Source organism: Glandiceps talaboti, chromosome 8 (assembly GCF_964340395.1).
Source record: "Glandiceps talaboti chromosome 8, keGlaTala1.1, whole genome shotgun sequence".
Lineage (NCBI taxonomy): Eukaryota > Metazoa > Hemichordata > Enteropneusta > Spengelidae > Glandiceps > Glandiceps talaboti.
The window spans coordinates 19,701,286-19,727,861 of NC_135556.1; the positions used below are offsets into that span (position 1 = coordinate 19,701,286).

General features: G+C 34.9%; 1 protein-coding gene across 1 annotated transcript in view; it reads left to right on the top strand.

Annotated features, from left to right (window-relative positions):
* Positions 1-4,409: 4,409 nt before the first annotated feature.
* Positions 4,410-26,576, top strand: part of LOC144439314 (bridge-like lipid transfer protein family member 1) — a 66,280-nt gene continuing 44,113 nt past the window's right edge. The window contains exons 1-19 of the mRNA XM_078128594.1: positions 4,410-4,659; positions 5,693-5,771; positions 8,931-8,995; positions 9,750-9,918; positions 11,226-11,313; positions 11,876-12,069; positions 15,377-15,456; positions 15,848-15,965; positions 18,870-19,026; positions 19,403-19,573; positions 20,066-20,183; positions 20,868-21,023; positions 21,497-21,594; positions 22,008-22,192; positions 23,117-23,393; positions 23,772-23,969; positions 24,404-24,541; positions 25,184-25,378; positions 25,766-26,014. Of these exons, the coding sequence (XP_077984720.1) occupies positions 4,410-4,659; positions 5,693-5,771; positions 8,931-8,995; positions 9,750-9,918; positions 11,226-11,313; positions 11,876-12,069; positions 15,377-15,456; positions 15,848-15,965; positions 18,870-19,026; positions 19,403-19,573; positions 20,066-20,183; positions 20,868-21,023; positions 21,497-21,594; positions 22,008-22,192; positions 23,117-23,393; positions 23,772-23,969; positions 24,404-24,541; positions 25,184-25,378; positions 25,766-26,014 (2,985 nt within the window). The remainder of the gene's footprint in view (positions 4,660-5,692; positions 5,772-8,930; positions 8,996-9,749; positions 9,919-11,225; positions 11,314-11,875; positions 12,070-15,376; positions 15,457-15,847; positions 15,966-18,869; positions 19,027-19,402; positions 19,574-20,065; positions 20,184-20,867; positions 21,024-21,496; positions 21,595-22,007; positions 22,193-23,116; positions 23,394-23,771; positions 23,970-24,403; positions 24,542-25,183; positions 25,379-25,765; positions 26,015-26,576) is intronic.

The window sequence follows — 26,576 nt, forward strand, 5'->3', positions numbered from 1 at the left end:
ACTATGGTAAATCATGCAAACATTTTGCTTGAGTGTTATGAGTTGTAGTAATATGAGAAAGTCGGATGCAAATATTTTTTTTATTTACTAATTTTTTTTGAAGTGGTACAGTCAGTAAAGGATGACCTTATTTTTTATCTATTATTTCACATTAAGTTTCCGTGGCAACTATAGATCAGTCGGTTGATTTTTAAAAAAAAAGTACAAAAATAAAAAATTTTCTTCATGTTTCTCTGCCTCTCCTATTCCTCCTCTCTATCTTCTTTTTATTGGATTCCTGGTAACAAGCCCTTTCCCAGCTTTTCTGCACAACTGGCATGTTCTCAGACCCCCCCCCCCCCCACACACACACACAAACATTTGAACAACTTCCATCATGACAGAAATACTCTGTTCATGAACAAGTGTTGTTGTTGCCACCATGACTGCAGATGACATTAACAGTCCAGACACTTGCTTATTTTTGCCAGAGAGGGCACTTGTCTGCAAAATATTAAGGATGGGCAAAAATAAAAATATTTTTTAATTTTGATGGTAGAGCTGAAAATTTTGGTCAGTCGGGTAATGAGAAACAGAGAAAAAAAATAGGGTCACCCTTACTGGAATATTCCATTCCGAGTGAAGTCATTTTTACTAAATGTACTGATATAAACAAGAATGTACTATATAACTTGTCTTCAGGAATACATGATTCATGATATATATAATTCAAGAGCACATAGAAAATGTTGAATATATATAAAGGTGTTGCTTTAATTTTAATATTAGTAATAAAAATATTACACAACAAAGTTCATTTTTCGAAAGTGGCACAAGCTACATTTGTACAGGTTGGGTGTAATTCATTCCTGTATCTTTAGAAGGTACTTGCAGTATTCTGCTTTTATACTGAAATATCCCTTGCAACTGACTGAACTCAAACCTTGGTATCGTGATATTAACTTACCGGTATAACAATCGGATGATGGAAATTATTATACATGTACAAATGCCGAGGCAATCCCTACTGTGCAATCAGTTGTTTTAAAAATGCCAGAATTCATACATCAACATTAAACATTAAAGTACTAGTTAAATCAAATTTTTATATAAGATTTTGCACCTTGAGTAAAAAGCCTATAAAATCCTATAAAAGGGACACATTACAGTATGTGTCACTTTCACGTTATGTTCAGTTCCTAATATGGAATTTTGACATGCATTTCAAAATGAAATAAATATACATTTTTGTATTTCGATGTGAAACCAACCCCAAAAAGCATAAAGTTAAAGACTATGCCATTTTCAATATACAGATTTAGTACCCATTAAATCGTAGTACTGATCTGTATTGATAGCCTGTCATAGTTGTTTTTGAATGACTATTTTTGTCAGCCATGTTGTGTTACTTGTCACGATACAACTGGCATGTTTTCAGTTTCCTGTCTAAAGTACTTTTTAAAAGGAAAGGGTACCTTGTGAATTCACGATATATGTTTAATGAAAACTTTGATGTTAAATTGAGATAAAATTCATTACTTTCATTCAAATTCACATTCACCTGTCACTATAGAATTGTCATTGATCCAAATTTAGGAGGAAGTGACATACAGGACTTGCTACACATCTTTCTTTACATTTGTTGTCAACTGTTTCTATTGTAAAAACTTGGATATTCAGATGAAGTGTGGTGAAATATATTGGTCTCATTCATTTTCACCTATTAGTACAGAGCTAGTATCATTCAAAATGTACATGGAAGTGATGTATGGGCCTAGCCAGGCAACTGCTCTTAAACATTTTGTTGACGATTTCCAATTTTTATTGGACATCAATACAACTTACAAGCAGTTGACAATACCTTTAACAGACATTCCCTAGCAAGGCCGATATCTCAATTCTGCCTAAGTTCGGATCGATGACAACTTCATACTGAGTTAAAGTGTGCATGCAAAGGTTGATAATTTTTTTTCATCACTATGTTTATTTTGCCATAAAAATAAAAGAAATTGGGTTTTGTGATAGTATAAAATAATTCTAACATGAGAAATTGCGTGAAAAATGAGCCACTCTAGGCCCAGCCACAGAACAACTTCATATAAGTACTTCTCATTTGCATATGGATAGGACAGATTTTGGACCATCATGACGTCACTCCGGAAACACAAACAGCTTCTTCAGTGTATCTTTACATGCAAAGCCATTATGAAACTATTCATAAGTATTTTATCTTGTTAACATCTGAGTTTTTATTTAAACATAAGGAATTCACAAGGTGTCCTTTCCCTGAGTCAATTTAATGAATTGGATTTTTGGCCAAGATTGATCTCATTCTGGACTGAAATAAAATACAAGTGATAATATTTTAAGAATTTTTGCCAAAAACTCAATTGGTTGAAAGCTAAATCATTGTTGTTGTAGGAATTCACAGAAAATTGATCTCCCCAAATATTTAGATATTATTTCCGAATATTTTTCTTCGTTCAACCAAGGAAAATACGAATGACCTAAGGGGCCTTGTCAGTACGAGTTGCTGGACGAGTAGTGACAAACCCTTAGGTCAAGAGTATTTTCCGACTGAATGAAGTAAAATATTGGGGAATAATACAATTATACCTCCTCAGGCATGATTTATGAAAAATTAGGGAGAATGATGGTGATTTGGAATGTTTTGAGTGAAGCAAGTGGGTTGTCGTGATGTACTAAGACCAGGGTATATAATCCATATTTTTTGTCCAAAGGCAATTACTTGACTTGAGTATGGTATATTATATATGTTTTATGTTTGGTAATCAGAGTGATATTGTTTGAAACCATTCTGTCCATTTTGTGAGAATATATAGAAAGTTTAATTTTATTGAAATAGCAGCTGAACACTGAAATAACCTTTTCATGTCAAATAGGAGTTATATTGAAATGTTTTTGCATTGTTGTTCAATCTGTATAAAACATTTTGTTTTTTATTCTTTTGAATTTTTGTGTTGAAATAATATGATATGGTAACTGTCTGGATTTAGTTAAGTCCTGGTCTACTTACAAGGAAACTTTACTTATGAGTATGAATGAAATTTGATATTGTAGTTTGTAGAATTTTTTTAATTTTTTTTTAGTAACTTTAGTAACTTTGTTTCATAGCTCAAGCAGTACTGTGTAATTGATTTCAGTTCTGTGTGTGGATTATATTATACATTGTCTAGATGTAAATGAACAGTTTGGTTACATTACCCCAGTAATATTTAGGTGTACTGTATGCACATCACAAAAAAAAGCACTGTGTGATTTGGGGTATTTGTTACTAGGCTGGACCCCAGTAATTAAGATAGTGTGAAATGGGAAGGCCTTCCCCATCATGTGTATTCAAGAATCTTCTTTGCAATCTAATATATGCAACATTAAATTGTGAGTCGCAATATGTGGTGGTGACTATATAAGTCACTAACATAGCTTTAATTTTCAGGCAAATAAATGCATGATCAGAAATGTTATTTTTACCACAGTCTTCCTTGTCTGTGTTTTTATAAAGATAAGAGATCTATATTATAATGTTGTACTCTTTTATGTATAGACTTGCAATGAGAATGCATGAATAAACAGTAGCAAATGCAAATATGCGAAATGTAAATCACTTGCCATGTATTTATTATTATACAATTATGTATGTATGTATGTATGTATGTATGTATGTATGTATGTATGTATGTATGTATGTATGTATGTATGTATGTATGTATGTATGTATGTATGTATGTATGTATGTATGTATGTATGTATGTATGTATGTACATACATAAACAACAGGCTTTTTAAAGGCATTCTTGCACCCTGGGAGTACTGCAAATTTTCAGTTTTAAAGTGCCGCCATCTGTTGTTTTTCACGTGCAACATGCATAATACTGTCCAGACGAGGGCAAGGTCGACCTGGCCAAACTATGACAAAACGTTACTATCATGCAACTGAATGATGACTGTGAGGGAGCTCTGAGGGAGCGTGAAATAAAGAACTAGGAATAGTTAGTGCGCCACCACAGTCGGGCGTCTGCTTCACATACAAAATGGCGCTCTCGATGGGCTAGTACTATGATACACGAACGCGAGTTATATATCTTGTTTTAAAGCGATAATTTTGCAATGGAACGGACTACCGACACAGATTCTTCTATATTACGGAGATTATGTACTATCTTGTCCTTTGCAATCATGATCTGAATTCAAAGCGAACTATATCTGACTGAACGATCTTCCAAAAAGTCGCGGACGGTCTGACTCTTAACGTTATCGCTCTTTTTACGAGACAACAACAAACTCGCCCCGGTCAGACTTATTGTGTACATTGTGGTACACGGGGCAGATTTTACATCGGATGTAGCGGCTGCAGTCAGGAAAAATAACATACTGGAAATATTCCGGCGAGTTGATCAGTATCGTCAACCATGACAACAACAAATCTCTCGTACACCGTGACTGCGGCGACGTTCACCCCGACCACTATCAATGGAACCGAGCAAACGACCGACATTTCCGACTTCGGGATCTTTGAGTCCGACCTTATCTGGTTCATGGTTATTACCTTTATGACATGTGTCTGGATCTTGTACCTTGTTTATTACAATTCTCGAATGTTTGGCTTTTTGCTGACGAGAATCGTTAACAAATTCGTCACCGGAGGACACGTCAAAATTGGTAAGTTAAACACATAGGTCTTGGAGGTGGAGTCCTCCCCCCCCCCCAAGATCTATGTACATGTATTATGTAATGTAACATGAACTATTATGCACATACAGGTCAGGTACACATTTTGGTACCCATTGCTTTGTTAGATGTAATGGTATTTGAATATTTCCATATACACAGTGACACTTAAAGTTAAACTCAGAAATACTCACTTTTCACCATGTTATTGAAATACATGTGATTGAAATAGAAAAAAAGAAAGAAAATAAATATGATAAAAAATAAAATGTATATCTCCTTCTCGTATTATAGCAAGCTTTACAGAAATTCTTCAATAAAAATCATGAAACACATTATTTTGGCCAACATGCAGTTGAGAGTAAGAGTTGTGAGTTTTAAGGAAAGATTTATGTCTGACCAATACAATCTTTGTCCTCTCAGAGTCTCTAATATACACATATAGTATACACTACCCAGGCAAAGTTGAAACACTGATAGGCAAAATTGAAAAGAAATCACCAAATGTGTATACTGTTTGTATACCTGACAAGGGAGAAAGTGCAGTTCATTTATTGTAAGTGAAAATGTTGGTACAGAAACAATCACACTCATTAAAATGTACATGTGTAACATATGTTAGGGACATCTAATATTATTCACACGATGTTACTGTAGCTCTGGATGTATTGTTGAGGTGTCAATTCTCTCACCAATTTTGAGGTGGATGTTTCGATGACGCCATGGTTATACTTCCAAAGCTACACATAATACATCGCCGCAAACCATTGGCCTGTTTTACGGCACCATTCTTAACGTGCCGTCCCACTGGAGTGTAGCGGAAGAAATAACAGCTCTGGTTTGCGAGAATGCACATAATGAATACATAATTGTGATGAATTAAATGCTGTGTTGTGTGTGTGTGTGTGTGTGTGTGTGTGTGTGTGTGTGTGTGTGTGTGTGTGTGTGTGTGTGTGTCTGTGTCTACAGTCTATGAGTCAATATCATTCTACTTGATAAGTTTATTCTCTCATTTTTATTGTAGGTTCATTTTCTGTTTCTCTATTATCTGGGAAAGTAATGTTTCGGGATTTACATTACCTCAATGAAGATTGTTCTGTAAGGTATGTTCTGTGCAAACTATATTGGTTTTAATTACTATAAAGAAAGTAACTGATCTGCACAATGAACAACAACTAATGTATTGGTAAAGACAGAAAAATATGTGTGTATTGTAAGTTATCGTTTGTATTACTACTGTGTTATACTATCATCCAAGCCAAGACTGTTGTGGACTTTAAAATTCGACTGACCCAGTACATGAACACCATAAGGGATTCTAGCCTTTACGGCTTTCTTCCCTGTCCTGCCATGGTAAATTTACAATGATGGCTATCACATTAAATATGTGTCACTGGTGAATCATGAGAATTTTTCCTTGATTAAATTTTATGGAAGTGAATGTCATTATTTTAAACATGTAATTTAGGCATGAAATGGTGAATTGAAAATGCAGAATGTACCAGCAGTTTTAAGCAAATACACACACATACCATTTGTATATAAATGTACATACAAGTGAGTGATGTGTCATGCATACAGAGTTACGTGCACTTCCACAATAATCCTAGTTCAGGAGTTTCTCATGATGACTAGAGTCACTGCATGTAATTGTGTTTTTATTTGAGTCGTATGCAAACAGGTGTTGGCTACAGTCAACACAAAACAACTAGAACTGTTGTTTATTTGTTAATACTGAGCTGAAATTTGTCTACATCTACATGGCAAATGTTCCACTCTCTTTGCCAACACTATCACTAGTAATATTTAAAATGTAGTCATTCTTTTTGAGAAAGTGCACAGAGAAACTTTTCTATCATGTATTTTCTTAAAGAAATTCTGATAATTATCATGAGAGAGAGAGGAAGTGAAATGAGATAGTACAAGATGTAGCGTGTTTATTTCGTTGGAATTTTGAATTATTGTGTTGATGCGAAAGTCCTCACTCTTGAGAGTAGAGATGTGTACTTGAACCAGAATGCATGTTATTTAATATGATATGGCCTGATAAGGTCATCAAAGGTCATGTGACTCAGTTAATGTCATACAAAATACAATAAATAACACTAAACTATAAACTAAGGCCATACAAAAATGTTATAAGTATCACTGGTACTACACAATATATATCATCATGGTAACCACAGAGATATTTTGCCCTTTTTTGTAACACCTATAATTTACACTTTTAATTATAAATTAGTAAAACTATGTACACATCTGTGTGAGTAGACCGTTAGTGTAGTTGAGCCCTCTCAGGCTTTTAAACCATAGAGATAGTTGATAGCGTGGCACAAATGTTGTATTGTACAGAGTAGTATATGATATATCAGTGTATAATGAATGTATGCTTTCAGTTCCCAAACACATGGTGCACTATTATTATCATAACTAGGTATATAACATTGTGACCATTATCAACCAGAACTGACATGACATGATAGTAGGAAATGACAACATGTAGCATCCTTGGAAAAATTAAAGCATGATTAATTTACATAGCATTGTCATGAATATTTCATATAGCCTTGATTGGTAATTATCACTAAAACAGTGCAGGAATGTAGGACTTCACAGACAATATTACATGCATTGTGTAACTATCTGAAGTATAGCATTGTAGTTTTTCCTGCCAAAATTAACTGCCTTTTTTGGCCGTATTTTCAGGCATTGAAAAAGTTATATCCATGACAGTGTACTAATCTTTTCAACCTAGCAACAGAAAGGATAAAAAACTGTAAAATTTATATTTTCAGAATTATTTTCTGTACATTGTGTTTGATAATTTTAAGAATTATAGCTCCTGATAAACTGTGTTGATAAGTTAGATTTATTATCTAATATGTAGTCACCATTAGTCAAATTTTCACAGGACACTTTTGGGAAAAACATCAGTTATGGATAATACATTGGAGAAAACAATAGAAGGTGACCCAAAAGTGACCTATGAAATCTATAAAAACACACACAGCCATGCTATCAATAAACCACATGTTACACAAACATTTTGTATACATGTATGCCTCTGTACTGAGTCTTTCATTGCGAGTGAGAGTACCCAATCCTGCAAATGATGTTTTCAGTTGCTCCCTTGTTATCACCAGTCATAGTTCTTTAAATTCAAGTCTGTATGTTTTAGGAACACTTTCATCCCACATACAGTTCAGTCACTTTTGTGATAATATTTCAACTGTTGCAATAGTTTTAACTGTTTTACATTTGTCATATATGCCTTTCTAGATTTAATCTTGTGTTTACCTTTGTTTTTGAGTGACATCACAGCACTTTCCTAATGTGTAATAATGACAATCAAGTATTACAAATATTACCGATGTATTTATAATTATGTCAGTACGTTATATAATTATTACAAAATAAACAATGAATTACATTAAAAGGAAATAAAGTCCAAAAGAAATTAATCTTCAGTTTTTTTCTCAGATATTTATTTATAATTTAAAATGTAACAGTAAAGGCCAGTGTTTCAATACCAGGATATGTAATAAGTGTCATCTTAAGGATTACAATAGGAGTATTCTTTAGTTCTGGACCAACGTTTTCTATATTTTCTACCAGACAACTGGTTTTCACGCCCTAATTCAGCTGGTCCTTCAAGGCACTATTGCAGTTTAATTCGTCTCAAAATTGTACTTCATTCACTCAAAATGTTCATTTTCAAAATTAGCCATTCGAGGCCCAGTTCAGATTAGGTGTGAAATTTAGGTGTGAAATGGTTTGTTTGGCAGAGATATAGAAAAAAGAAAAGTTGGTCTAGAACAAAAGAATGATCCCATGTAATCTTTATTAAGCTAACACCGATGGGATGGCTTGGGATTGAAACATACCCCTTTATGTAAAAGATATACATTACAATGTAAGTTTATTCTTATCTATATTGACAAAATACAACATAGCCATGAGAGTACAACATAGTAGCCTTCATGTATGCCATTAGTACTTGGCACCATTTCTTAACAGCTGTTGTCGATTTCTGCGTCTTAAAAAGATGTACATGTGCAGTGTAAGTTTATTCTTATCTGCATTGTCAGCCATTAACTTAGTTCATTGACAAAATACAACATAGTCATGAGAGTGCAATGTAGTAGCCCATATACATGCCATTAGTACTTGGCACCATTTCTTGGACAGCTGTTGTCGATTTCTGCATCTTAAATCTGTAAAGTACATGAAACTAACACAAATCATGTCAATCGTTTTTATAGAGTTCAAGATGGATGGGCTATATTTCGTTGGTGGAGACCTTTTCAACCAATGCAAGATCCTCAAGGTAACAGCATAATGTCATTCTTTCCTGTCTTAGGTCAGAAAAAAAAGACTTGTTTCTGGTCAGTGCACACATCACTTAAATACCCTCGTGTCGGCCTCTTTTTTTTCCACATTTGTCCAGCCCATGCAGTCTGCAGATCCGAGGGGAAACACAAAAATAACCCTCCCTACTTGAGTGAAAACAACTGCAGAGCCAATCATGAACAAGCAAATGACATCTGCCCCACATACACACTTGCTCTAAAGTACTAAATAAAAAGAACAGTAATGGCCATACATAGTAGATGGAGTGATAGGTTTGTTGAGAATTAAAAAAAGAGAGAAGAAAATCATGTTGTCGCACCATTTTAGACAAACTGTCCTGACCAGAAACAAATCTTTTTCTCTTTTTTTTGCCTTTAATATATTGTATTTTTATTCGTCTTCACCTTTGATAGACAGACATGGATGTCTGAGATGGTGAGGGGGGTGGGTTCTATCTGTAGGCGATAGATAAGAGGCTACTAAATAATATTTTATATAGTTTTAGTGTTGAATAATACTGATGTAATGTGGAGGTTAAATTTGCGTAACTTCTGACATTGAAATGCTGTAATTACAATTGATCAATGTAATGTATAAGACAAAGACAAGATACAAGCAATGTTTAGTAGTTTTTCATTTCCAAATGCTTTCCCTACACTTGATGGCACATACAACAACCTAGTAGTCATGTTCCAGCATTTGATATGTAAATTGTGTATACTTGTTTCCAGCTGATATGTCGCATGCAGAAACTAGACTTAATCTCCTACTGAATGGTTTGGAATGCCATATCTACAACAGATCATCACTGTATAGTCAGATGGAGAAAAAATTTGGTTTAGAACCCACCATGATACCAGAAAGTGAAACGGAACGAAAGAAAGCTGCAAACCAAAAACGGTAAGCAATATCTAAATACATCCTTCTAAAATGCACATTACCACACTAGATATTGTGTTAAGTTACTGTGATGTTAATCTATGTGGAAAGTATGCAAAAAAATGCAAATATAATAATAATAATAATAATGATGATAGAAAATGAGTAAATATTGAATCAAAACCATTATCAAAATTACTTTGGAAAAACAAGGCATGGAAGTCTGTAATATTATATAGTAATAATATCCATCAAATAAATTGTGTCTATTAGTTCAGATATATGTTAATAGCAAGTTAATAATGCTGTTTCATTTAGAAAGGTATTTTGATGGATAATCACAATAAAACAGTGTGTAGCATAATGACTTCAGTCTAACTGTAGGGTGATCTGTTGTAATAAATAATACATATTGTGATTACATGGTGTATAGTGTAACACACTTTGCCGTAGGCAAGTAGTGGAAGAACAGAGCTTTACATGATTGTACACAATGTATAATTTATGAAAACTGAATGTCGGGGAATAGTTGTACATAATACAAAATGTAGGAAAGAGACTTACATGTTAACTGTATGTAGATTATAAGATTGGAATGTTAGGCAAATAGTTGAAGAATAAAGCTTTACATTTATTTTATTTTATAAAAGCTGCATATTAGGTAGCGTAGGGAAGAATGTTACATATTGCTGGTCAGGAAGGTATAGTGTAGTTTATAACATCAGTGTGCATATAATTAGCAGGGTCTTTACCATGCAATTTGATTGAAATCTGATATAGATGTCGGCTACCTGTTCATTGTTATTTTACCTTGGTAATTTTCCTTGAATTGACCTTAATGATACATGTTTATGATTTCCTCTTGATCGCCTCCTCTGTAGAGGAGGCGGCCATTAGCTGACATCTATATCGGATTTTAATCAGATTAGGTCTTTATTAAGGTCTGGGAACCACGGTAACCGAAAGGAGGACATTTGGTAAAACTGGTATAGTTTCCAATACATTATGCCATAAATTTGCTAGGGAGGTAGATTTTACCTACTTACCAGCCTTAACAAAAAACACTGATAGTGAACCCTAGTAAAATGACTGGGGAACTCAGGTAGATTTTTCCTACAACCACTCATAACAAAAACACTGGTAGGGAACCTCAGTAAAATGACTGGGGAACTTTACCTATTTACTGCCCTTATCAAGAACTCTGAATAAGTATTAGTGTGGACGTGTATGTACATGTAATACTATTACTAAAACTATTGCACCAATACAAACATGTAATTTATCCAGTAAATGTATAATAATATTGTCCTCTCAACCTTCTACAATAGGCAAGAACAAACTGCAGCCATACGGAAAAAAAGCAAAGGAGTAACCTGGAGGGATTTGGTACCTGTTATCAAAATAGATGTATCAACTGTAAGTATCTATAAATCATATTTTGATGAATGGTCATTGAAACATATATTATACCAGGAAATTTAATTTATTATATCATCATTTCTGATGGCATTCTCAGTACCTGCAATAACATTTTACCTCATGCTAGAGGGTCAAAATAGAACAAGGTTGACTTACTCACACATGCATGTGAAGTGCGGGGTACAAAAGTTATGGTGACTGTTGAAGAAGAAATCGACTGTTCGTTATTATCATGATGCGCCTAGGCAGTAATATTCTATTTCAGGTACCAAGAATTCTTTCTACTTTGTCATAATGTATAGAAATGCAGTTATTGTTGGTCAAAATGGTAAAAACTATAGTTCTGTTATGTTGATCAATTTGTGTATGACCACAGGGAACTGGAGACATGTATGTGAAGATTTACATATCTTTTTGACTACTCTGTAAATCTTTGCATGTATGCCTCCAGTTCCCTGTGGTATGATATTAGCAGATAATGATACTGTATGACTTTGTATTCCTTTCCTGAATCTGCTGTCACCTGACTTTCTTCACTGTGCTATGATTTTTTTGACAGGGACGTGTTGTGTTTGGAAACAAGCTTGTACCTACTACATTAACAATAAGCATGGAGGATGCACACATTGTGTACACAACAAAACAAGCAAGTTCACCTCTAGATCAGTTCATGCATAGCATCAAGTGCCAAGGTGAAAATGTACGGGCAATGCTAGCGCCAAGTCCAAAATACACCGGTCCAGTTGTTGACGAGTAAGTATTAATTTTTACGTGTAGCCTTGAATTTTAGAAAAAGAAAAAAAAAAGTATTAATTTTTACAAAATTTGTCACAAAACATAATTTTCAGATGTAAAGCTATAAAAACTATGTAGTCTACATTACCAAGTACTACTATTACATTATATATAAATGAAACGGATATTTTGGGGGGGTTTTCTGTACAAGACATAATTGTTACTCTACATTTTCACTGACGTTTGGGTAACCCTGGTAACAGTGGAGGAAATCTGGCAAAACATAAATTTCCATACATGGGTAATCCTGGTAACAGAGAGGGAAACCTGGTGTAATCTTTGCTGCATATTTCAAATATACTTGCAGTATACTACTTACTGAAACATACTTAACCATCTCAAGCAATTCACTGAACTCAAATCTGGTATTAAGATATAACTCATAAACTATCCAATGACATCATTTATGATACATATCACAAAATATTCAAGAAATGCCTACTATACAATCAACTGTTCTAACAATGCCAGGAGAGAACTCTAAGCATCCAGTGATATTAATATTTACTAGAATATTTTAAGCAAGGTTTTATGCTTTTTTATGTTTTAAGTATTTTCACTTGAATAAAAAGCTTAACTCAATTTGTGCCACTTTAAATTTTTGCATTCATATTATTTATTGTGTTGTGTTTTTCAACTCTATAAAAACGAGTCATGAAAACCAAAATCAATATAAAAAACCAAAAGGAAATGCTTGTTAAGGTCCACTTTCTATGTACTATATGTTCTAATCTATTGTAGGTTTTGGTTTGAAAACAAAGACCACAAATCCTTGAGGCTACGTTAAAATTTATTGCCAGCATTTTGACCTCACAAGGTTTTTTATTCTAAAAACAATAACAAAATGAACAAAACAGATGTGAGTAATATAAACACAATGATATACAGCAAAGGTCTACTTCAATAAAAGTGAAACTGTATTAAAAATTCAAAGTGATAAAACTGGCAAAAGTGCTAAAATATATGGAAAACAATAAAATGAATTAATAAAAGTTTAAATGGAGATGTGTATTGGATTCAAAATAAAGCTTACAAAAAGGTGTATGTCTGAGTTCTAAAAACAAGTAGCTGTGAATGACAAACTGGTGTAAAACAGTGCTCCCTATGGCCCAGTTACACAGGGGGATGCATGAAGCAATTTGTTGCATGCAATGAGGCTACATGTACATTGTACAAAAATGTAGCTGCAACTATGACTGAGTATGTACACGAAGCAACTAATTACTTGGCGAGTCGTAAGGCAAACTGTTGCACATGTTTAGACATACAATGTAACAGGTCAATTATAAAGGTCAAGTCTTCTAGCAGCAGGGACTTAGAAGAAATTTTATGAAATTGCTAATATTATAACCATTAAAATGACTGCAAACCTGTAGATGTATGTAGTAAAACTATATTCGATTCAAAGTTCCTGTACTGTGATATTTATTTTTCTGACCGTCATTATTTGCATTCAAGTTACTATTTAAATGATATTCAGCACAGAGTAAACATTCATAAACTTTGTATACCAGTGGTAAGTGGTAATTGGGGGTGATAAATTGAAGTTATAACTTATACCCAAATATACCAAAATAGAACGCTTGTAGTAAAAATATGGTGATCATAACATTGAACATCATTTCACACATGGGCATAATGTTAAAGGTTACTGCCTGCAACTCACCGTGGTGGTTACATAGGGCAATTCGTCAAGCACCGTGAGAAGCAACTTGTAATTGTGACGAGTTGCAGAAAATCTGACATGTCAGATTCCTTACCACGCACCTTGTGACATCACAAGGCCCCACCCTTCCCCCTGCAATCATTTGTATACATGTTGCATGTGACGAATAATACACTAGCAGTTCTATGGTAGATATAATGCATTACAATTATATCACAAAATACAGACAATGATGTCTAAAGTTACAGAGTATGTTTCTAAATGGAAGTTTTTTTTACAACAGTGTATGTAGTATGTACATGTATGATCAGTGGCTGGTATTAGAAACTATTGATTTACAACACACAATGTTTACATGACTAATTGACAATGTTGTCAGAACACTTGTCTCAGTCTGTTAGTATTATAATTGACAAGTACTTAATACTTACTTAAATAATTAACTACATGACTAACTCCATATACTATACCAGGATAGTCAGTATACATAACATGTGATGGATACTAGTCTACTGGTAGTAGTACAGATGTGAGCGTAAATGAAATAAATGTAATATTTTACAAGTCATGTCTATGCTGTGATTGTGAATACAGTTGGGTAAAGTGTGTGTAGTAGAATGCTACTAGTACATGTATGTTAAGGCTATCTGTGGTGTGGAATGTGATGATATCCATACTGGTGGAGGATGCCACAGCCATCAATATCCTTTATCCTACAGACATCGTGTAAATACACAGTGTTAATTGTGAAAGTATGTCAGGCTGACATTTAGTAAGCAGACTTGTAGCCATGGCAACTATCAATGTACGAGATTGTATATCTATGGAAGTCTGTTCTAGACACTTTGCTATCAACATGTACACATTGATTGAGTCAATAAATGTAATGCTAGTCTCTGACCTACTACTACATGGATGACCTACACAGGTTAAAACACTTGTAAATAAAGTTCTTCACATTCCTGTTAGTGTAACATTGTATTACAGTTGAATTGCATTGATTATATCTCACACTAGTGTCTGTGTTTGCAGTCTGGTTATGATTTGATAGAGGAATCAGATTTCACATGTAATGATGCAGTACAACTGTAGTTTATTTGGCATCATGTTCACAGACAGACAGACAGACTGACAGACAGCTACATAGATGCACACACACATACACACACATAGACATAGACATAGACAGACACAGACAGACAAATACATGCAGACAGACAGACAGACAGGCAGATACATAGAGACAGACAGATGGATGGATAGACATACACCGACAGACGGATGGATGGATGGATGGACAGACAGACAGATGGAAGGACAGATGGATGGATAGACAGACAGACAGACACATGGATGGATAGACAGACAGACGGATGGACGGACGGACAGATGGATGGATGGATGGATGGATAAATGAATCATACATTTAAATTATATAACATCTGAGATGAGGTGCATGTATACAATATACTATGACAGTCCAATGTTTCCATTATGATAACTTTTGATTTAAATGTTGAAGACCATGAATTAGCTTTTGGTAAATATTAAATGAATTTATTTTTCTTACACGTACTTCCTTCTCGTTGTATCTTTCAGTCCACCAAGGTACATGGGTGAAGGCTTTGTAGTGTTGCAGTCCAATAAGTTAGACATGTATTACTATGTTGATGAACCTGGTAAGTGGTATTGTATGGTAAAATGTTATTACAGGTACTGAGAATTATGGCAAAATTTGACAATCCTGGCCTGTGTTGTTTTATTGTCACAGTTAAGGTATGTCCCATGGCTCAGGAACTTAAACATACCTAATGTTATTAACTCATGAGTAAAGTACCCCTTCCCTACACCCCATGTGTACCCCCTCCCCACAACTCATGTATACCCCTCCCACACCTCATGTGTGCCCATCCTCATACCCCATATGTACCCCCTCCCCACATCCCATGTGTACCCCCTCCCCACACCCCATGTGTACCCTTCCCCACACCCCATAGTGTGATAGTTTCTGACTTTAATCTGATGTCACGTATACATATTAATATGTGTGTATTGATATGTACATTGTAGGAGTGGTACCAGAAGACAATGAGTCAAATACGGATGAGGATGCACCATGTTGGGGTATGGATGTCAAATGTGGTAAAGGTACTGATATCAGTTATGGACCATGGGCTGATAGGCAGAGGTAAGCTCTAACTTCTCAGTATTTTAGTTAATGATTTCTTTTGATGTCATGTTAATTAAAAAAAAGGAAAGCTACAAGAGGCACACACAAACACATATGCACGCACGCACACACACACACACACACACACACACACACACACACACACACACACACACACACACACTCACTTTCTTTCAAAATCTTGACCTTTGACCTTGTCTTGTTTTAAACTACTTTACTTCAATTAAGAGCAAGGCACCTCCTGTATTAAAGCATGATTTATTAGATGTGTATTTGTCAAAGAAATCATAATTATGCAATGAAAACATGTATGAGTCATTTATAATTGTATTTGAGGATGCTTAAAAGGTGAAAAAAACCACCCAGATGGTCTACCCCTATTACAGTGTAACGCATATGTAAACTACATGTATGTACAATAGTAAAAGTATATTAACAATAACACAAATAGAGAAATGATAGTCCCCGTTGCAGCCAGTATGCCTTTAACAATTTCTCTCTTTATCAGTTTTTCTTTTCTCTGTTACCAGGGATTCTCAGTCCTCAAATTATACATGTACAAATTGTGCTAATGAAAATAATGAGACCATATGGCGTCACATGGTGTGACCTATTTGACCCTAAAACACAGGCAACATATTGTAGTCGGTGTTCATGTACTGTGACCCTTGTGTTACCAAAACACATGCAACACATTGTCTGTGTTCTTATATTGTCTCTCTGTTTGCTTGTAATATATACCATGTTAACTAGCACATCTTATATGCATCTGTAGTCTAGACAAATTGATGTTGAAATTTTTGAAATTAGTAATTTTGTATTATTTCTGTAGAGATTTTGTCAAGTTTTAATTTGCTGTTTCATACAAACTAACCCTAAAGGTATTGATAAACCGTTCAGGTATATAACATTACACCTGTAAAACAATTAAGTAGTTATTTTTGGTGTTGTACGTGTGATGAAATTATGATAATCTTGACGGCCTGGATATGGGTTTTTAGACTGAGGTAAAAAATGTATGTACTATGGCATTAAGACCCAACCTTGGGAGAGCCCATAAGCCGTACTACCAAGGTTCATAAACTCATATCTTGTCCCTAAGGGTTTTATCTTATACCATATGAATCATTAAAATACATTAGAAAATATTGTGTATCTTATTTTTTGAGAAAACAATGGTTCAACAGTTCACACAACAAACCTTATTTGGGTAAAGTGTGCCTAGGTATGATACAGCAAATTATTGCATAAATGTGATGGCACTGAATTACAAAATAAATGTTAGGGACAGCGCACTTTCCCCTATTGAATTACAATGTAGGTAATATGGATGTAATACTGGGTATATGATATTAAATCATTAAAATATTGATAAGTAAAATATTCTGTATCATATCTATGACATAATTATTATGATGAGAATACAAACAATTGTTTGTTTTATTTGACTTTCATGTTGGAACCTTTCAGTTCAATATTTACTACCCAGTAGGGCCATGTTTGAACCTTTCGATTGAATGACATAGATTGTGTATATGACTAAGGTGTTATTATTGATTTTCTATTGAAAGATTAAATCAGGCAACAGATGGTTGTTTTAGAAATCCCTACGGTTGATGATGTTATTGAATTTATACAAATGTAGGTGTACCTCACCAGACTGAGTTGGCAAAGACAACAATAAAATGAATCACTTTGGGGCACTAAAAAGATATTATTTCAACAGTTTTTGTAGGAATTTACTCATTTTAAAATAGCAATGAATGTTTATTTGGAATTTAGATAAATTAGATGTTTATAAATTATGATAAATGCAGTGTCATTCGGTTTTGATTTGTGTCAAAATATGAAAATGTTCAAAGAATATAGATAAATAGTCATATCCAGTAGTCATACCTAGACAACATGATAGTGTAGAATCACTCAAAATTTTTCATAAAACAAAACTAGTGGGTTTAAATTTCACATTGGTAACAGAGTTCAATTCACCCCACTCTTATTTGTGTATGGCCAGTAGGGTGAAAGTGAACTCTTGAGGGCGCCCTCTTATGAAGAGTGCTTGACAAAATAATCATCTCTTGTATATAACTAACATTTGAACAGAATTGTCGAATTATGAGTACATGTTGTCAAGTTGTGGGCTAGGAATGATTAAATAGGTATTTTCAGAACTTGATAATGACAACTTCTTATGATTGAAAACTTATTATGCTGTACATTAAATTCATCTTGTTTTGGTTTGTTACTCTATGGCAGGTTTATTTTTGTGGGGCAAATTGTTGTATTTTTGTTTTTCTAACACATTTACAAGCATCTGTGCCTTTGCAAAGATTAGCCATATTAGCTAGACTTGTTATGGATTGTAAGGCTGCAGTTCAAATAAAAATCTAGAAATCAATATAGTTTTCATTTTAATGTCTTTTCATGGGTTTTACACATCAGGCCAACAAAGATTCTTGACTGTTACATGGAAACGCCAAAGACTGAACAAATTGAAAACAAAGTTGTTGCAGATGTGCAAACATAACAAGGGCACATGTCATCGATGGGGTCATTCGTGAGGTCAAATTGTGTGTTTTCAAATTGCTGCGTTTTCATTTGGCTTTTTTTGAATCATTCTGTTTTTGTCCTTTTACATGGACTCTCATTCTCTGTTTTCCAATGAAAACATTGTATTGAAAACGATCCACTTTCGGCAGTGCTTTCAAAATGTTGCGTTTTCATGTATGTTTTTGTCACCTTATAATCAGCAGGTTTTGCAACAAAATAGTTGTGTTTTCATTTGGAAATGGCTTATAAGATTCTAAGATTATGTAGAGTAATTAAAAGTTATCTTTATAAAATACTAGTGATGTGAAATATCAATAACAATGGTTCTTGAATGTTTCTAACGGTTTACAGGGAACTGCTACACAAGTTGTTTTTTCCCGTTGACTATCAACCAATGACAGTAACAAAACCACCGAAACCAGGAGACACGCGTCAGTGTACTAGGTTTGATTTTAGAATGAATATATTAGAAGACGCTACTATAGATATATTATTTACAAAATGCAAGGTAAGCGTAAAATGTGCATTGATGCTTCTTATCAGCTTTATATTTCTTTTGAATGTTATGTACATGTTAAGTAACGCTTTGTGAGCTGTTGCCATGTGGATCATTTACTTCATGTATTGCTGGGTTTTCAGTTATGATACCACATGGACTGGCAAAGTCACGATTTTGAGTTATATATTTATCACATTTGCAAATAAAAATACTGAAATCTTGTGTGATTGGGTAACATCGTTTTCATTGAAATCATGAGTGGACACTTCTGCTTTTACTGATGGTGAGTAACTTGCACATTGTCCATGCTATGCTACCTATCCACTCCATGTAAAATAACTGCTACATTATCCATACTATACTAATATTTTTTACTATTGTACAGGAAACCAATGCCATTCACATGAACATAGGTGCTGGATCTTGTGTTGAAGTCTGCATTCCATGGGTTGTCACACAGGATGGCTACAAAACTAAAGTCAGCAGTCAGCTTTTATATCTGGATTCATCTACAAGTTTACAATATAGATCACTGATAGAATGTGAAACACTTCAGGTAGAGTACTTAATCTATCAAGTCTATTGTATAGATCACTGATAGAATGTGTAACACTAGGTCAGAAACTTGCATAGGTCACTCATAGACTATGTAATACTGCTGACATCAGACCATGGACGAATGGAACCTATTACAAACAGGGACAGTAAACAAATGAATTGGATTAATAACACTTGGCTCTGCATGTTAGAACAGCATAGACTTGTATTACACACCATGGTTTGATAAGAACAGTTTTATGGTCTTTTATGTGTACATGAAATGTCAGGGGAACTGAACATTTACTAAAATGGCCATAAAACTGTTCTAATCAAATGATGGAATGTAATACAAGTCTCTGTTCTTCCAACATGCTATGCCAAGTGTTATTAATCCAATTCAGTTGTTTACTTTCCCTGTTTGCAACAGGTTCTGCTTGTCCACAGCCTGATGTTGGCAGTTATACTTGAGGAACTGAATTAACAGCACTGTGTTATTTTAATAATTTAGTTCACAGTTGAAGTTCATTACCCCATTATATGGAATCACCACCAGACTTGGAAATGTGATTTGACTGTTTCAAGGGGGATCTGGTCATTGATTTTCCAACATAAAACTTTCCTTTTAGGTAAGTCAAATCAGTTTGTCATCTATTTGGTTTGTAGTTACAACCAGTTTTTATGAATCAGGATTTATGTCTTTTAAAATAAAACAATTGTTAGATAGTCATTAAGCTCAAGACTAGCAGTCAGGAGGTCATGGTTTTGAATGCCACTGAAAACTGTGATTTTCTTTGACTAACCAAAACCCAGGACGAGTGTTCTACAGACTCAATGGTTAGGTTGTATCACTCAGCCCTGTCTCACTCACAAGACAACAAGTGTGAATTTGGGGAGACTTCCAGAGTAATAACTCAAACTGTCAGGGATGATTACTTACACAGAGTCCAGTGGTGTTATGTTTGCCAGGCCTGGGTAACTCTAGAATAGCCTGTAGACTGACTTGGAAAGGCTTCATAGTTCCACAAGTTGCACAACAACATGATATGGAGCTTGCAACATAGTCCCAAACCTGAATGGAATTATGTAGACATGTAAATTGTGTATGTATTTGTATATGTGCTTATAGATCTGTATAAAAAAGTCCCTGAGAGCAATTTTTAAGTCAAAAAATAAAACAGTACAACTAGCATCTTGTGATAATTCTGTTATGTCAATTCTTACTTTTGTTGTGTTTTCATAATGCAAGTTGAATTTATGCCTTCATTTTTACCTGCCAGGTCATGTTAATGGCACGATTTTTTGTGTTGCAGATTTAATGACAGATTGGTCTAGTAAAAGTCGTCCAGACATCCTATCATTTACACCATATACATGGCAGTTTAATATTGTCTTTCATGAATTTGAACTCATTCTACCAGCAAACCAATATAATTGGGTTGATTGTGCATCTCATAACCAGGAAAATGGTAAGTGTCAATGTCAATATGCCTGTCTGTCTGTCTGTCTGTCTGTCTGTCTGTCTGTCTGTCTGTCTGTCTGTCTGTCTGTCTGTCTGTCTGTCTGTCTGTCTGTCTGTCTGTCTGTCTGTCTGTCTGTCTCTGGCTGCGTTTGTCTGTCTCTCTGTATGTGTGTGTATACGAACGTACGTACGTGCGTATGCATGTATACGTGTATGTATGTATGTATGTATGTATGTATGTAGGTACGTATGAATGAATGTATGTATGTATGTATGTATGTATGTATGTATGTATGTATGCCTGCCTGCCAATCAACCAGGCTGCATGTCTGTCTGTCTGTCTGTCTGTCTGTCTGTCTGTCTGTCTGTCTGTCTGTCTGTCATATCTTGCTGTGTTAGTGTCACTGCATATAATATCATGATGTGTGTTGAGTTTGTGTGCATGCCAATATATTACTGACTTGTTTTTTACTATTTCAGTGTTGATGGCCATATGTGCTGAACATTTTGATTTGTCATTCAGTTTGCCCTTTACCGACTTCATACCTGAGACTGTGCCAATAAAATTCTGGGTAGCAGTAAGTATTTTTTGTAAATATACCAGTCAGTTTTAGAGACATTGCCTGTAAAATTCTCATTAAAAGTGTCTTTACTTTTCTGTTGTGAAAGGAACAGAGACAGTTGAAAAATATCCAGAGTGGACAGGCTGTATTTTCAGAAATTATGTTTACAAGATAAAAATACAATAATTTGGACAGGACAATGATATTGAAATGACGTTTCAGTTGAAGTCCATTTAAAATGTGACAAAAGAGATGCAAGTTTCATCTCAAAGTGAGAACAAAATTCCAGTTTTGCCAATAGAGGGCGCTATTCAAATGATTTCATTGAGAACTAAATTTCCCCTTTGTAAAAGTTATTACAAGTACATTATATCAAAACATTGCTAATAAAATGATAACTAGAGCAATGATATACACCTATATTTTAGATTGAGAATGGAACTCTAAGAGCCTACCTACCAGAAACTAACACCAGTAGACATGCACTGTTAGCACTTGACAAATCATGTAAAGAGTCAGTGCAAAAAACCAAAGATGCCAAAATGAAATATAATATCAACAATAATAATAACGGCAAGTTGAAGCCAGCATGGAGAAAAGTTACACAAGCTAGGTAAGAAAACTTTGATGTATGAAGCTGCTGAAATTTGTACTTTTTTTTTTAATTTATCACAAGGGAGGGAGGAGGGAGGGAGGGAGGGAGGGAAACACAGGTTGACTTGTAAATTTTGATATCTACTTTGGCTGAATTGGTGACACAATATTGTACAATATTTTAAAAGCTGTGAAACACAGAAAGTCAACTTTCAAATGTTTACATCCATAGTATCTAGGTACGTCCAAGGTGTTAAAATTGACTTTGAGCCTCAACTTCAAGATCAAACATCAACATCATCAAGCTTCCTTCGGTAAACAAAAATAGAAAGTGTATATGAAATTGAAGTGTTGCATAGTACATCATAAGATGGCAGGTTAGAGGGGCAACTGGTATATTAAATTTAAGCATTCAGTTCTGTCAAACTACTCCACTACAGAACCTCATGATGTGTGAGTACATGTGTGGTGTATTCAGGACATGTACAAACTTGATTCTGATGTTCTGTGTGGCTGTATTTGTCACAAGTGTAGCAACATATTTCAGTTTCAGTTATTGGAAAGACAAAAGGTTTTACAGTTTGGCCACTAGGAGTGCTATTCAGAAGCAATTTTTGCACTGGAAGGGCCATGATGTTTGAGTACTGTAGCTGCAAGTACATTGCAAAATTGTCATGTCAAGTGTGTCACAGCCAACACATTCTCAGACAATCCTAATACTTCTGCTTAATATTTCATTTTCAATAAAATAGATTTTAGGAAATCAAGGAGTTGTAAGTTACAGTTGTGAAAACATATTTTGACTGCTTTTTGTACTTCCATGTTATATACATCCAAGAGTGGTGCATCTTTCAAACATAGCTCCAAGGTTGAATTGAAATAAACCATATTCCAAATACTAACCTTTCGGTTAAAGAATAGTATCCAATAATTTTTTTTGCAGTGCTGGTTGGATTGATTGCTGGTTTGTTCCTGCTGCATCTCTCAATATCTGCTATACATACTACCCCCTTCCTCCAAATGAAGACATTCCAATGGTTTTAGCTCCAGTTTCTGATGTTGGAAGAGTTACCAAGACAACCAAGGATACAAAGACTCCGGTTGCCATGGTAGTTGACCCAACAACCCTTCCTCCTGATAGAATACATGTAGAATTTGATGTAGGACCGTCTGAATTCTACGTCTATGGTGTCATATTTAGACATTTTTATTTCCTTAAGGTAAGATTATATCAAACTGATGAATGTATTGTTGAACAATTGTACTGTATAGTATGTAATTGATGATGGTGATGATGGTGGTGGTGATGGTGATAGTGATGGTGATGGTTTTGGTGGGATGATGATGATGATGATGATGATGATGGTACTATTTGTGGTGGTGGTGGTGGGGATGATGGTGGTGGTGGTACTTGTGGTGGGGACGGGGATGATAGTAGTGGTTGTGGTGTTGGTGTTGGTGGTGTTGGTGTTGGTGGAGATGGTGGTGGTGTTGGTGGTGATGATGATGATGATGATGATGATGATGATGATGATGATGATGATGATGATGATGATGATGATGATGATGGTGACAATATAAAAAAATATATCTTGCAGGAAAATTTCTTTGGTGAAGATCAGATGTTTCGAGATTTAAGTGATAGTTCCAAATCAATATCTGTTGGACCATCTAGCAGTACTACCATGAATGAATTGGACACGACTACAGATGAAAAGATCAACCCTCTAACACTGCGACCTTTGGATGTAACAGTCTCTGTCAGTGTCAATGATGTCACAGGATATTTCCCTAAGGTACACAAGTTTATCTGGAGTACAAGTCTTTTCACTAACTACAAAAAAATTGTCCATAATTTGAAAGAAGGTTTATATGTTATTCAGCATCACTGTACGATAAAGCTCTTCTGAATCCATATATCGCAATACCTTTCTTGACAATTAAAAATGAAGGATTGAATACGTTTTTTCCAGTGTTGGAATAAATATCAAAGTTTCTTGATTTACAATTTTATTGTGTAACTTTCAAGGCAATGTACAAATTTGTATGGATTTTTGCCTAAACTAACAGTCACATGTATGAAAAAAAACCCAGAATCAAATTGAATTTCACTTTGTTCCATATGCCATTGGAGATGTTTTTTTTCCCTTTTTGAGCATCCTTAGGCTATTGATATTTTCCCCTTTTTGTGAACCCATAGGCTATTGATGTTTTTTCCCCCTTTTTGCAGCATTGTGGAGATAAGGATGGTGCTATACCAACAGGTCATCTAGAACAATTGTGTTTTGAGATGCATAAATCATACAAAGAGACAAAACTACAATTGTTGATATCGCCAGTTACATTGCTGTTGTCTGATACATTTGCAGTAAGTCACATTATAAACTTGACTATTCATACTAATGAAAATTCCTACTCACAGAGGTAAAAAAATTTCTTCTTTTTTTTACTCTGTGAGTAAAAATTTTCATGAGTAACTATGAACCCAGAGTCCACGAATGTTCATTTATTCTACTAAAACTTGAGATTAACCTTTTATTTTACATAGAGACCAAATTTGATAAATAAGTACATTTAAAACAAACGTGTGTGTGGTTTTACCTTGACAGTTTTTCTCATGCCTACAAAAAGTCATTTCACCTACCTCCTTTAACATGTGGCTGTTCTATCACAAAAAAGTTCTAAAAGTTGACAAATCCAGCATAGAAGAGACCTGTAGACTGGGGTGAGGCATCTTGGGTAAGTAAACAATGATAGGAGCTTCACAGTTGGCCTCAGCATTGTTTGGGTGAGGTTTAAGTAATGTGAAGCTCCTAACAGTTTTTACTTACCCATGATGCCTCATCCAGTGTAAAACAGAGTTCTGTAAAACAAGAATTGACAATTTTCTTAGCTCTCTTTCAGACAGTTTGCACATACCAGAGTTGGTGAAAAAAGGAAACTTTATGGCTTTGATATATTCCGCATACCTACACTGCAGTCTGCATGCCATGATTTTAATCTAAAAGAGGTATCTCATTTATTACAGCGACCAGAGTCTGACATGCATTTGAAGGAAGGTCATCTGACCTTATCAGGTCTCCAGGTCAGAGGTCACGCCATGTTTTCAGGTGAAGGTCTGCCACCGACTAGTGAAACATTGGAGTATGGTTGGTTGGTAGAAGTACAAGTAGGGTCTGTCAGTGGCAAAGTAACAATACCACAGGTAAATTAAAAACAAATTAAAGTTATAGTACAATGTCATTACTCCCCAAAAATGACTCAGCTGCCATCTTATCTGATTTTTATCTCTCACAAACACACACGCACACATGCACGCATGCATGCACGCATGCACACACACACACACACACACACACACACACACACACACACACACACACACCATGTCCAGTGTGGGTGTGAACATGCAGGATGTAACTCAGTAAACTGAAAGGAGTGATATGATTGGATGCAACAAAATTTTGTTCCGGAAGAGCAATCACACAGGCTGCCTTCATTCATTTGTGGAAAGGGATGAGAAGATCTTTTTGTCTAATAGAAGCAAGAAAATAATAACCACTATATGTTTATCTCTTCCTCTCTCTCACAGTTACAGTCTGTAGCTGCCTTTGCCCAGATGTTTGTCTTTTTGGCCATGGACTCCGAGAATACATTCCAACACACTGTGTCATACAAGAACTGCCAGCACTGTGTACCACAACAACTATGTACTAAGAAAGACCCAAAGTTGAACATACCATGTCCGCTGGTGGAAGATGTCAAATATGAAATGACCAGGGTATCATTAGACCAAATTGACTTGTATTTGGTAGATACAGGATCAGCTTGTCATATACAGGTAAGATAGCAAAAAGAAAACGTGGGTAGAGCATATGCTGGTTTTGAAGCTATTAACCCTTTCTGTATAATGGTACAACCCCAAAACAATAGGAACTGTTGAAAATTCAGGAAGATTAGGGTGGCAAGGTTTTATGTCCGGCAAATATTACAACTCAAGAAATTTCTTTTGGTCAGTTTTCTTGGATATAGTCATATCCCAGTATAGTTAGGAGTTGTCAAAATAACATGATAATGACAGAATAAGTGCCTCACTGCAAGTGTTGTGTTGGATAAATACAGATTTTCAAGAATGTCTTTTCCTGAATAGTGCAAGGGTAGTGCGTTTTGCGAGTCAACAATGTTGGCAGTTGCAGCTTTTGACATTACTGCAATTATGTTCGCACGAAGTGTGTGATACTGTCCTTTACTATAAGAAGTGGACTCCCCTGATAACATATTCTATAAATAACTATTTTTTACCATTTTCTGTTTATGGAAATCTGATATGTAAAGCTTAGAGAGAACATGCATATCAATCTTTGTGCATCCAATAAAAATAAAAAAAATATTTAAAAAACTAA